The sequence below is a fragment of the Eumetopias jubatus genome, unplaced genomic scaffold (assembly GCF_037043125.1).
Source record: "Eumetopias jubatus isolate StellerSeaLion01/CBP00866 unplaced genomic scaffold, mEumJub1_p1.0 scaffold_8, whole genome shotgun sequence".
NCBI classification, from domain to species: Eukaryota; Metazoa; Chordata; class Mammalia; order Carnivora; family Otariidae; genus Eumetopias; species Eumetopias jubatus.
Window position 1 is genome coordinate 46434981 of NW_028274814.1, and position 14008 is coordinate 46448988.

Genomic DNA, 14008 nt, shown 5'->3' on the forward strand with positions numbered 1-14008 from the left:
AAAATTTCATCAGAAAATTCAAAATAGGAGAGAAAGAAAACGTGCCAAAGAATTTATGCGAAGCAGGTTCCTCAGTATTTCTTTCTTCATTTTTCATTCCCTTTGTCTTGACATGTAAAAAATGCCTCATGCCTATGATGTAGCTCAGAATGAAATATTTTTTGCTTTAGGGCATCATTTATCTTTTAGAGTGATTAAAAATGGATTTGAATGTCTTTTATATTTATTTTGTTTGATACCATTTCCAGGCATCTTCATTTATTTGTGCAGTTTCTGTCTGGTATCCTGAGAGGAGTTAGCTCACTTTCTATAAATGATCAGATAGTAAATAATGAGGCTTTGCATGCCAAATGGTCTCTTGTAATCCCTCAAGTCTACCAGGATAGTACAAAAGCAAATGAGTGTTACTGTGCCCCAATAAAACTTTATTTACAAAACTTGTGGGAGGCTGGATTTAACCTGCAGGCTATGGTCTGCCACCCTCTGCCTAAAGAACTCCCTTTAATATTGCTTGTAGCACAGATCTGGCAATACATTCTCTCAGCTTTGGTTTCTCTGAAAAAGTCTTTTTCCCTTCATTATTGAAAGATATTTTTGTTGGCTATAGAATGCTGAATTTTGTTTTTTTTTTCCTTCAGTATTTTGAAAATGTCAATCCATTATCTTCTGGTTAACATTGTTTCTCATGAGAAGTTTGGTATAATTCTTACCTTTATTTTTCTATATATAATGTGTTTTTTCCCCCCTCTGGCCATCTTCAAGACTTCTTCTTTATCTCTGATTTTCAGCAGTTTGAAAATAATGTGATTAGGGGTGTGTGTGTGTTTTAAGTAGGCTCCACACCCAGCGTGGAGCCCAATGCAGGGCTTGAAATCACAACCCTTCAAGACCTGAGCTGAGATCAAAAGTCGGACGCTTAACCAACTGAACCACCCAGGCACTCCTAGGTGTGTTTTATTTTGGCATTTATCCTCCTTGGAATTCTCTATGATTCTTGGATCTGTTGTTTGATGTCTTTTATTATTTTTGGAAAATTCTCACCTATTATCTCTTCAAACATTTCTTCTGCTTGTTCTTTCTCTCTTCTCTTTCTAGGATATATTTTAAACTATTTGATATGTTCCTGCAGCTTTTGGATATACTGTTTGATTTTTTTTTTCCAGTTTTACTGAGAAATACTTGACATACATCCCTGTATAAGTTTAAGGCATAAAGCATGATGGTTTGATTTACATACATTGTGAAATGATTACCATAAAAGGTTCAGCTAACATCCATCATCCATCTTCTTGTATAGATACAGTAAAAAGGAAAAAAAAAAAGAAAAGAAAAAACATTTCTCCTTGCAATGAGAAAGAACTCTTAGGATTTACTCTTTTAACAACTTTCCTATTTGGGGATCCTGGCTGGCTCAGTTGGTGAAGAATGTGACTCTTGATTTCAGGGTCATGAGTTTAAGCCCCCTATTGGGCATGGATCCTACTTAAAATAAAAATAAAATAAATTTAAAAAATAACTTTCGGGGTGCCTGGGTGGGTCAGTCGTTAAGCGTCTTCCTTCGGCTCAGGTCATGATCCCAGGCTCCTGGGATCGAGCCCTGCATCCGGCTCCCTGCTCAGTGGGGAGCCTGCTTCTCCCTCTCCCACTCCCCCTGCTTGTGTTCCCTCTCTCGCTGTGTCTCTCTCTGTCAAATAAATAAAATCTTTAAAAAAATAAAAATAAAAAAATAAAAAGTAACTTTCCTATAAATCCTATAGCAGTGTTTGCTACAGTCATCATGATGTACATTACATCCTTAGTATGTGTTTATCACATAACTGGAAGTTTGTACCTTTTGACCACCGTCCTTCAATTCCCCTTCCCTTCCCCTCTGTCTCTGGTAACCAAGTATAATCTCTTTTTCTATGAGCTTTGTTTTGTTATGTTTTGCTTTTTTAGAGACAGAGTGTGCATGTGAATGTGGAAGTGGGGGGTGGGTGAGAGGCAGAGGGAGAGAGATAATCTTTTTTTTTTAAAGATTTTATTTATTTATTTATGGACTTGGTCCATAAATGGACTACCATGACCAAGATGTTACAGAGTGCCCAAGAATTCTGACCGGGAGAGCCAAGATCTGGGAGTGGTTTTCTTTAGGAAACAATTCTACCAAAAAGAACATGGGAATAGAAGTAATTTAAAATACTCAAGACACATTAAATTCACAACTGACTCCAAATTGCCATTTAGTATGCTTGGTATTATAGGATATAAAAACTACCCCATCTATGGAATGTTGAGCTGACCCCAAGACAATCAAAGCCTCCCACATTCAATATCCCACTATTTCCTGGTTGTACCAAAAAATAAACAACCAGCAAATGATTTCACCTCTTGGGCACCTGGGTGGCTCAGTTGGTTAAGCCACTGCCTTCGGCTCAGGTCATGATCCTGGAGTCTCGGGATCGAGTCCCCCTGACCCTCATCCCTCTCGTGCTCTCTATCTCTCATTCTCTCTCTCTCAAATAAATAAATGAAATCTTTAAAAAAAAAGATTTCACCTCTTAAGAAAAAGCATTTACACTGAAAAAATGGGATGAGGTGGGATTCCCTCCTTAAAAATGTTTCTAGAGCTACTAAAAAACTTGCATTTACAAAATAGTTGATAAAAATATTCCTCTGGGTTGTACAAGAAGGGCGACAGGGACCACTGATAAGACATGGTTTATGGTATTAATCAGACTTGGCTTCTTTCTCTCCTGCTTCATCGGAGGCTGGACTCTCCTCATTTTTAATTTCTCCGTTTTCTGCAGGTAAGTCTTCTTTCGTTTCTTGGTTAGCCATTTCAGCCTGTTTTCCGTTTGCTCCCCTTTGCCCCTTTGTTTGCACTTTTTTGTCTGAAGATTTATCCTTTCCTGCCGCCTTTTTTGGCTTCGTTTCTACTTTTGCAGGAGCAGGTTTAGCTGACAACCTCGCGGACCTCCTCCTGGTCTCCTCCTTCGCCGCCCACTCGGCGGAGCTGACCTTCCTCTTGGGCATAGTGGCGGCGGGGCGGGCGTGTGCCGGGTGACTGCGGGCCGGGGCGCGCCCAGAGCCTTCGCGAAGCTGGGCTGCCAGGCCGCTGCCACTCCTCCCGCGGCCCGAGCTGCTGCTACCCGCCGCGGCGGCGGTGGGAGAACCGGATGGAGAAAATCCTTTTTCAGAAATTTCTCTTGAGGGGCGCCTGGGTGGCTCAGTCGTTAAGCGTCTGCCTTCAGCTCAGGTCATGATCCCGGGGTCCTGGGATCGAGCCCCGCACTGGGCTCCCTGCTCCGCGGGAAGCCTGCTTCTCCCTCTCCCCTTGCTTGTGTTCCCTCTCTCGCTGTTTCTCTGTCAAATAAATAAATTAAAAAAAAAAAAAATTTCTCTTGACTTAGATGAGAAATTTCTGTCTCTTGGGATCATAGAGCTGGAAGTATTCCCAGCTCCTTCTTCACTACCTGAAGGAAATCCTGTGCACAGTGGGACTGAAAGAGTGGGAGAAAGGAGTCCTCACAGCATCAGTGCCTAATTTCAGGCCATAACGGTTCCAGTTTCTCTAGTTCCTTTGGTTCTTCATGTCTGATCCACCCGTTACCAAAAATTCTTTCTTGTTTAAGTTGGTTTGATTTGGGTTGTTCTTTGCTCCAGAAAGTATCCTCACTAATTTATACCCCAGGTAGCATTCAAGTCTTGCCCTCATAAAGAATACAGTGAAGAAACTTAGGGTTGATACGTCTTTTGCATACATACATGCTCTCTTTCCTCATTAGGAAACATTTCCAATATAGGAGGTGCTGGGTCATAGAAATCTGAAAGTTTTTTTTTTTTAAAGATTTTATTTATTTATTTGACAGAGAGAGACATAGCAAGAGCAGGAACACAAGCAGGGGGAGTGGGAGAGGGAGAAGCAGGCTTCCTGCAGAGCGGGGAGCCTGATGTGGGGCTCGATCCCAGGACCCTGGGATCATGACCTGAGCCGAAGGCAGACGCTTAACAACTGAGCCACCCAGGCGCCCTGAAAGGGTTTTGATGTGTGTGAAATTGCCTTCAGAAAGGTCGTCCATTTATACTTTTATAAGGAGTGTATATGTCTCTATTTTCACATAGTCACAAGAATATTGAGTAGTATTAATTTTTTAAATTCCCAACTAGATAAAAGACATACTGCTTTTCTTTTTCTTTTTTTTAAATTTTATTTATTTATTTGACACACAGAGAGAGAGAGATCACAAGTAGGCAGACAGGCCAGCAGAGGGAGAGGGAGAAGCAGGCTCCCTGCCGAGCATGGAGCCGGATGAGGGGCTCCATCCCAGGATGCTGGGATCATGACCTGAGCCAAAGGCAGACTGTTAACCGACTGAGCCACCCAGGTGCCCCAATATACTGCTTTTCTATTGATAACTGTTCCCATACTTGTGTTCCCAAGTATGTCTTAATAATAAAAAGAGAACAAAGATCAAATGGATGGAAATTTCGAATGAAACCAGAAAAAAAGGAGGAGTCCAAATTTGTTCTGACAGCATTACCGCTGTGAATACTCAACCCTGGGTTTTCCCCCAAAATAGGTATTAAGGACTGGCTGAGCCAGTATGAATGTTTCAGGGAGAAATAAATTTGAGGAAGCGAACAGAAGTCCTACCCAGGGTTACCACCTTAGCCTGAGGCTCCAGTAGGTGATTGGCTAGAGCATTAATCAAAGCTCCACACCCTGTGTGGTTTATATATATGTTATAGCAGGGACGCAGACTTCTGGTTCCTGCTCTTGGGGAATCTCACCCACAAGGATGTGGACTCAGCTCCTTCTAGGAATATTGACTCTATCACCAGCCATTGCAGAAAAATATCTCCGGTAAGTGCTTGGTGTCAGAGTTGATTTAGGGCAGGTGGCTTCTTTGTCTATTTTTCTCAAATGTAAATATGGGAGAGAAGAGATAACCTCTGATTTATTTTAATTTCCTTCTCATCTGTTCCTTCTTTGGTTCTATTTCTCCTTTACCCAGAGAGAAAGGCAGAGGCACTGAAAGGAAGTTTTCAGAAAAAAAAGAGGGGGCGACTCCTCATACCCTGAAAATAGAATCATTTTCCTTCCTGGTACCCTAGGTGTAGGTTCTCAGTGATGGCCTCCTAATTGTGGTTGGTTTAAGGATGTACACAGCTTAAGGCTGAGTTATTTGTTACTCATCTGCTTCTCCATTATAGAAAATAAGGTTCATAAAGGCAGGGAATCAGTCTGTTTAATTCACTGCTATATGCTGAGTGCTTAGGAGAGGGCTTAATTTTTCACTGAATGAATGAATCATTACTGACCTGAAATCCTTTTGCTTCCTTAATAGAAACTCTCTGGAGACAGTACTAGCCCAGCTTAACTTCCCCTCTACCCAGAAAGTTTGTTTGGATCTGCGCCCGGGGTTTCATGATGTAAAATTCACTATTACTCTGGACACCCAGGACAAGACCCAGAAGTTGCTAGAAACCTCTGAATCGAAGAAAAGGCACTTGCAGTGCATCTCCTTTCTGGTAAGCACAGATTCAACCCCAACTTTTCTCCCTTCCTTTCTTATCCTCCTTCCTAGGCACTTAGGTAATCTACTCTTGTCACAGTCTTCAAACCTGTCTCCCCTAAACCTAAACTCAACTCCTGGCCCTAACGCATTCATAGTTTCCTTGACCTTGGCTTTCTTCTTTTAGTTTTTGACTAATCTCTGAATATGGTTTCCCTTCTTCTTCCTGGCAACTTGTTTCATGGCCCTACCCTTGCTACCCCCCATCTAACTCAGTTGGTTCCATTCCCCAAAATCCTACTCCTCCACAGAGCTAGTTCCCTTCTCTTGTTCAGGTACCACCTCCTGCTGGTGGCACAGAAGAAGTGGCTACAATCTGGGTGTCGGCGACCGGAAGTAATATCAGCTTGGAAGAGAAGAGAAAGGTTCTAATTCAGAGGCAGGGGAATGGCGTCTTTATACAAACTGACAAACCTGTCTACAACCCAGGGCAGGAAGGTAAGAGATGCACAGATGGGATTCGACAAAAGACAGGGCAAACCACTGCAAATATTCAGAAAGAGGGGCTTTGTGGTTTGGTGGGAGGTCTATGGAACAAGGCAGGAGGGAGGAAGGGTCACAGGTGTTGAAGACACGCTGTGTTACATAAGCAGGAGTAAGTGGGTGGAGTTGCTAGTATGTGTGTGTATCTGTAACAAAAGTACACATTTATTCCTGGGATGGAATTTTGCAAGTTTAACTGGGCTGCTGTGGACCAGCTGCTTGGATGTGAATAAAAGCATCAAGGGCATTTGGCTTGAGCCCCTGGTATTTGTACTTGGTGCCTTCTTCCTTAGAAGGGCATTCCATTCTAACGTTTCCAAGTCAGGAGCTGTGAAGAGAAACCCTTTGGGGGCTTTGATTTCTCTCCCAGACTCAGTTTTTTTTTTTTTTTTAAGTAAAACCTGTTGGAATTTTGCTGACTCAGAAGTATGTGTGGGGAAGTAGAAAGGGTGGAAGAAAGATTCAGCGAGGGGAAAATCCCCTTTGACAATGCCGCCCGTTCTGTTCTAGTGCACTTCCGCATTGTCACCCTGAACAGCAGCTTTGTTCCAGTGAATGACAAGGTGAGAATTTAGTTGATAAGAGGGAAAGGGAGAGGAGTAGGGCAGACTGAGAGAGAGTAGGCAAAAGGAGAAGAGATTCTTTCTAAAAGTGTGATGAGGTGAAGTCCTCTGAGTTGCATAGTGTCTGTGCTAGCCTCAAGGTATAAGTCTAAACCCTCCTTGTCCCATCTCCTAAAAACAGGCAGCATGCCCCGTTCTCAGGTGGATAGCTGAGAACATCCATTAGGTTAACATTCCTGAGAAATGCTCATATTGAAAGGGTTTTTAAAGGGCACCTGGGTGACTCAGTCGGTTAAGCGTCTGCCTTCGGTTCAGGTCATGATCCCAGTGTTCTGGGATCGAGCCCCACATCGGGCTCCTTGCTCAGGAGGGAGTCTGCTTCTCCCTCTCTCACTCCCCCTGCTTGTGTTCCCTCTCTCACTGTGTCTCTCTCTGTCAAATAAATAGAATCTTAAAAAAAAAAAAAGTACATTACGTGCCAAAGGTAAAAAGGTGGTAACATTTGGCGATTACTTAAATGCCCCTTGAACAGCTCAATCCCTGGAATCCTAAGCCTTATGATACGTTTGATCTCAATTTAGGGCTTGTGTCGTTTTTTACATTTCTGAAACACTTACCTCTCGGAATCCCTGTTGCGTTCTTTCTCCTTCAGTCACAGCCCAGGATACATACTGTGTCATGAAGCTTTTAAAGAGAATGACAGGGCAAGCATTATTTTTATTTCCCTCTCCATGTTCTCAGAGCTTGTTTCCTTTCCCTATACAGACAGTGAAGCGATCAGCTTATTGATTAGTAGCTTCCTCCACCACTACTTTCTTCCCCAATTTAGAATTCTTTTCAGTTGCTCCTTCCTATCACCTATACCTTTTTTCATCCATCTGGCTTAATATTGCTGACTTTCTCAACAGACTCTTAATCCCAGAGCTGAAAGGAGGAAGTGCTAGGGGCGAGCGTGACCACCACAGCCAAGCGTTAGTTCAGACTCTATCGCCCCCTGAAGGTGGATCTCAGTAGCTACCCTTGTTACACTATCTTTGCTCTGCTCAGATTAGACCCCATTACTGAGAGTTGTTCAGATTTCCAACCTTATTCTCTATTTCTGTTGTAAAATTACACCTCCTCTTCACATCGTCTCTTTAGCCATCCCCCCACTCCAAGTTCCAACTTGAAACACAGAAAATTTGAAACTCCAGTTTGAAACAGTGAGATAAACGGAAGGAATTTTACTAAGAAACTGAGGGACAAAAATTGTGAGGTTACAGAGTACAATATTTTATCCTTAAGCAACTGAAGTATACTTGAGATTAACTGAGCCTCTCTGGGTTGGTTGCTACACCATTTATTCAGAAATCTCAGCCTGCTTCCAGTTGGAAATGCTATCTTCCTAGCATTGTTGAACACTTGGTTTTTTCTGGAGCCTACTTCTGGATAATTGGTGTCCTCCCTGCTTCTTGACTCTCTGTGTGAGAAAAGTACTTTGTCATCTGAGATGTGTTCTTTTTCTGTACTTTTTAGCAATCCATAGTAGTCTCATTTTTGTCTCCTTATTGTCTGTATAGCTCTGGTTTGTAAAAAATCCTGTCTCCCCCTTGATCCTGAGGGAAAGCAGGATGTGCAACCCCAAAATGGGCCACTTTGCCACGTGGATTATTTTGAGCTGAAGGCAGTGAAGAGCCAAAATACTCAGGAAAAATATTTTACCTCTCCTTTAACTGACTAAAAGAACTTATACAGTGGGGGAGGCACTGGGTGGCCCAGTCAGTGGAACGTCTGACTCTTGATCTTGGCTCAGGTCATATTTCAGGGTCGTGAAATCGAGCCCTACTTTGGGCTCCATGCTCAGCATGGAGTCTGCTTGAGATTCTTTCTTTCCCCCTCCCCCTGCTCATGCTCTCTGTCTCTCTCTAAAATAAATAAATAAAATCTTAAAAAAAAAAAAGAACTTATATGGGGGCATGACCCAGTTACCAGATATAACTTTTTTATCTAAAAGATTTATCTGCATGGTAGGGCAAACGTTTGATTACCAACCATCTGCTCTTCTGATCTTCCTGTGAATTGTCCTATTTCCCGCTGAAGCCCCAGGCCCCTATTTCTCATTCCTTAGCTCAATTGCCTGGCTGCCTTTGAGTCTCATTGTCTTTGTGGGGCTCCCAAATGTATGTAATTAAATTTTTCTCCTGTTAATCCATCTTATGTCAATTTAATTATTAGACCAGCCAAAAAACCTAGAAGGATAGAAGGGAAAATTTTCTGTTCCTATAATCCTTATCTCTCATTTTTTGGCTTTTCTGAAGAATTGCCATTATCCTGGATATCAAGGTTGATAGTTGTATTTAGTGATGCTCTGCTTGTCTTCACTGGTTGACATCACGTGGTACTTGGTTCAAGAATCAAAGGCAAGCACCATCTTGATTTCATTCCCTTTTCCTTCCAAGTGAGATCCAGTTCTTGTACCGTCTCTGAGACCCCTATATTTAAATTCCAGCTTTCAATCCCATTTAGTTTTTAAGTGTATATAATACTAACTGGAATGCCCTGAGTTCAGTAAGTGTACAGTCTCTCATCAGAGTCTTAATTGTATTAACATTTTAGACATTCTCTCTTTTTTAAGATTTATTTGAGAGAGAGAGGTGGCAGGGGTAGAGGGAGAAGGAGCGAGAATCTGAAGCAGACTCTGCAATGAGCGTAGAGTCTGATTCGAGGCTTGGTCTCATGACACTGAGATCCTGACCTGAGCCAAAACCAAGAGTTAGTGCCTTAACCGACTGCACCACCCAGACGCCCCTAACATTTTAGACATTCTAATTACCAATTTCCTTAGCTATGATTTTGTACACTTCTAACAATTGCAATTTGAAAAAATCAAAAGATCTTATACAAACAACACAATAAAAAGATAATTTTCTCAAAGATTACCTGGTGCGGTCATTTTGTTCTCGACTTTTTATTACAAGAATTTTCAAGGACGCCTGGGTGGCTCAGTTAAGCATCTGCTTTTGGCTCAGGTCATGATCCCAAGGTCCTAGGATCGAGTTCCGCATCGGGCTCCCTGCTCAGCGGGGAGTCTGCTTCTCCCTCTGCCTGCTGCTCCCCCTGCTTGTGCTTTCTCTCTCTCTCAGACAAATAAATAAATTAATTAAAAAAAAAGAATTTTCAAACATAACATTCATTATGTTTCATTTTGCCATACTCATTTTAATCGATATTTTTTCTTTTTTTTCTGAATCATTTAAAAGTAAGTTGCAGACATCTTAACATGTTACTCCTGAACACTTTAGCACGTATCTTTTTAAAAGTAGATCTTAGGGGCGCCTGGGTGGCTCAGTCGTTAAGCATCTGCCTTTGGCTCAGGTCATGATCTCAGGGTCCTGGGATCGAGTCCCACATCGGGCTCCCTGCTCAGCGGGAAGCCTGCTTCTCCTTCTCCCACTCCCCCTGCTTGTGTTCCCTCTCTCACTGTGTCTCTCTCTCTTAAATAAGTAAAAAAAAGAATGATAATAATAAAATAAAAGTAGCTCTTAGGGGCACCTGGCTGGCTCAATCAGTGGAGGGTGCGACTCTTGATCTTGGTGTTGTGAGTTTGAGCCATATGGTGGTGTAGCGATTACTTAAAATCAAAATCTTTAAAAAGAATAAAGAAAAGTTCCATCTTAAACGATCATGGTATCATTATCAAACCTAAGAAAATTAACAATAATCATTTAATATCATTTAATACCCAGTCTTAAATCAGGTTTTTTCAAATGAGTTTGAGGGTTTTTTTTTCAAACTAGGATCTGATCAAATTCATGCATTACATTTGGTTATGTCTTTTAAATTTCTCTTAATTTAAAATAATCTTAATTTTTCATTTTTGACTTTTTTTTTCTTTTGAGAGAGAGAGAGAAAAAGTGATCAGGCTAAATGACTTGTAGAATGTCCCCATTCCAGAATATGACATTGACTTTTGAGGAAGCGTAGTTGTCTTACAGAATACTCAACATTCTTGATTTGTCTGATTATTTCTTTATTTGTGTAGTCTAACTTGTTTCCCTATCGTAGTAGGGAAATAGTTCTGAGGTCTTAATTAGATTTAAGCTAAACATTTTTGGCAAAAATATTTATTAGGCAATGCTATGAATCTCCAGTGTACTCTTCAGGAGACACATAATGTCAGGTTGTCCCATTATTAGTGATGATGAGTTTGATTACTTGCTTAAGGTGGTGACAGCCTAATAATTTCTCCAGTGTAAAGGTATGTCTTCTTTAAAAAAATTTTTAAACTTATTTAAATTTTTATTTTTTTTTCAGTATTTATTTTAGAGTGAGGGAGCATGAGCTGGGGGAGAGGCAGGGGAAGAGGGAGATGCGGACTCCCTGCTGAGCATGGAGCCCGATGTGGGGCTCTATCCCAGGACCTTGGGATCATGACCTGAGCCAAAGGCAGACACTTAACCGACTGAGCCACCCAGGCGCTCCTAAGTTTTTTTATTTATTTAATGTAAGTTCTATGCCCAACATGGGGCTTGAACTCACAACCTGGAGATCAAGAGTCCCATGCTCTACTGACTGAGCCAGCCAGGTGCCTCCGTCTTCTTTTTTTCTAATTAGCAAGTAATTTTGGTGACACTTTGGCGCCTAGCCCAATAACCTGTTCACCACTAACCTTTTGGTTTTAACATGCATTTTCTTGAAGTCCTTTGATAGAACTCTTTTTTTTTATTTTTTAAAATTTTTTAAAGATTTCATTTATTTATTTGACAGAGAGACAGACAGAGAGAGAGCACAAGCAGGGGGAGCAGCAGAGGGAGAGGGAGAAGCAGGCTCTCTGCTGAGCAGGGAGCCGGATGTGGGGCTGGATCCCTAGGACCCTGGAATCATGACCTGAGCCACATGCAGATGCTTAACTGACCGAGGCACCCAGGCGCCCTGATGTAACTCTTTTAAACAAAATATATTTTAGAAATTAAATGTTACGATGTTGCCAGTGACATTCAGACAGCAGAGGAGGAGTCAAGGAGATAATTGGCTCCCAAGAAGAAGTTTTTCTGTTTGTTTGTTTTTTTATGATTTTTTTAAAGGTTTTATTTATTTATTTGACAGAGAGACAGCGAGAGCAGGAACACAAGCAGGGGTAGTGGGAGAGGGAGAAGCAGGCTTCCTGACAGAGCAGGGATGTGGGACTCGATCCCAGGACCCTGGGATCATGACCTGAGCCGAAGGCAGACGCTTCATGACTGAGCCACCCAGGCACCCTCCCAAGACGAGGTTTAAACATCGGGGAGCTTCCAGATGTTAAAACTTTCTTTTAAGGCATGTTGTGGTAGAACTCAGCCCCAGAGCACTAAGGGACGCTGAAGGGTCTGAGGCTTCATTTCTTTTTTTTGTTTGTTTGTTTAAGATTTTATTTATTTATTTGACAGAGAAACAGCGAGAGAGGGAACACAAGCAGGGGGAGTGGGAGAGGGAGAAGCAAGCCTCCCACTGAGCAGGAGCCCGATGCGGGGCTCGATCCCACGACCCTTGGATCATGACCTGAGCTGAAGGCAGATGCTTAACGACTGAGCCACCCAGGTGCCCCCGAAGCTTCATTTCTTCAAATGTTCTGGAGACTGGCAATCCCTTTGAAGAAATCTATTCTCTCTCCTCCCCTAGCAAATAAGCTTTTACTCCATTGTTACCCTGATGAGGGCACAAAAGAGCCATTTAGGAAGAAGAAATGGGCAACAGAGAAAGAAAGAAGCCCTTGTGAACTTTCTGCTTTCAGCCCATCCTTATTGCTTATCCTGCTTTAACCCACATCACCTAGGGGCGCCTGCGTGGCTCAGTTGGTTAAGCGACTGCCTCCGGCTCAGGTCATGATCCTGGATCCCGGGATCGAGTCCCGCATCGGGCTTCCCGCTCAGCGGGGAGTCTGCTTCTCCCTCTGACCCCTTTCCCTCTCGTGCTTTCTATCTCTTATTCTCTCTCAAATAAATAAATAAAATCTTAAAAAAAAAAGGGACAAAGCTGAAATATTTAAAAAAAAAAACCCACATTATCTAATTTTTTTTTTTCAGTACTCCATGGTGGAGCGGCAGGTAAGTCGAAGTTTCCTTTTCTTTTCTGTCAGTTGTGGAAAAGGGGAAATGAATTTGGTGCTAAACCTTGAAGCCCCAGAAACAACTCAATCTTGGCGCAGAGCCCGAGACTCTGCCCAAGTACTGAGCACCCAGAGCTCACCCAAGCTGCGCCTGTTCTCCTGCCTGCGCCCCCCACCCTCTCAGTCCTGAGGCTCTGTAGAGGACATCACTCCGCTGCAACTAGCCCTCCCCCTCTGAATCCTCTGACTTCTCTGCGCCATGCCGGTTCATCCAGGCTTGGCTCTGTCCTCTTACTCTAGTGACTATTTTCATAGACACTCAGCTGTTGAATATGACACAAATACCTGTGGGAAGTGCTAAGAATGAAAGGGACTAGAAGAATGAATGCCCCACAGCAACCCCTCCATTGTTCTGTTAGATTATCTTTTGGGTATCTTGTGATAAAGTCCTTCAGCATTGCCCCTAAATAGGTACCAAGAATAAACACTCTTTGTAAAGGACATATGAAAGCCCACTTTCTGAAACTGGTGATAATCCCTTTGAGGACTCAGTCTGATTATTTGAATCCACAAAGATGCTTTTCATCCCAAGTGGGGTTGGACCTATAGGAAAATTTATTTCATTTAGTAATAAAGAAAATTATAAATGAAACAGGGAGCTGTTCTTCCTGGATACAGACCACGGGGGTCGTGAGCAATGAGTGGGATTTTTTTACCTGCGCTTTGTGTCTTTACCTGCTTTTTTGCAGGGCATAGTGAGAAACAGGCCTGTACCTCATGAGTTTCTTTCTAATGAACACAGGATACAAATAGCAACAGGATTGCACAGTGGCTGGAGGTGGTGCCTGAGCAAGGCATTGTAGACCTGTCCTTCCATTTGGCACCAGAGGCAACGCTGGGAACCTATACAGTAGAAGTGGCTGGGGCACGACCTTTGGCACCTTCAGTGTGGAAGAATAGGGTAGGTGGGAGAATTAGTAGGTCAACGTGTTGGACATAATCTTGTCCCCAGATCAGCAAAGGTAAAGTAAAATCTATGGGAAGGGATTTTTTTTATTCATTTTCAAATCCATGCTAAACCAGCCAATAGCTTCAGGAGCATTTTGCCTTCATAATCCCCCTTAATTTAATTAATTTAAATATGGCTGTTCTTATACCCCTCTGTCCACTACCTGTATGATCAAATCCTCTTCCTCTTCCCTTCCTGTTTCTGTTTCCACTCTATCCAGTGTTGCCGAAGTTTAAGGTGGACGTGATAGAGCCCAAGCAGTGGAAGAATCCTTCTTAGTGAAAATCTGTTGTAGGTAAGAACAAAGCTCTGGATCTGGTGGAGAGTAAAG

The 14008-nt window shown here is 42.4% G+C and overlaps 1 protein-coding gene and 1 pseudogene across 1 annotated transcript in view; one reads left to right on the forward strand and one right to left on the reverse strand.

Moving 5' to 3' along the window:
• Window positions 1-2614: 2614 nt before the first annotated feature.
• On the reverse strand, window positions 2615-3015 carry LOC114221740 (non-histone chromosomal protein HMG-14 pseudogene; annotated as a pseudogene).
• Window positions 3016-4722: 1707 nt separating this feature from the next.
• Window positions 4723-14008, forward strand: part of A2ML1 (alpha-2-macroglobulin like 1) — a 32915-nt gene continuing 23629 nt past the window's right edge. The window contains 10 exon segments of the mRNA XM_088025701.1: window positions 4723-4768; window positions 4771-4846; window positions 5331-5514; window positions 5834-5996; window positions 6552-6604; window positions 12646-12666; window positions 13471-13588; window positions 13591-13629; window positions 13898-13936; window positions 13939-13972. Of these exon segments, the coding sequence (XP_087881827.1) occupies window positions 4723-4768; window positions 4771-4846; window positions 5331-5514; window positions 5834-5996; window positions 6552-6604; window positions 12646-12666; window positions 13471-13588; window positions 13591-13629; window positions 13898-13936; window positions 13939-13972 (773 nt within the window).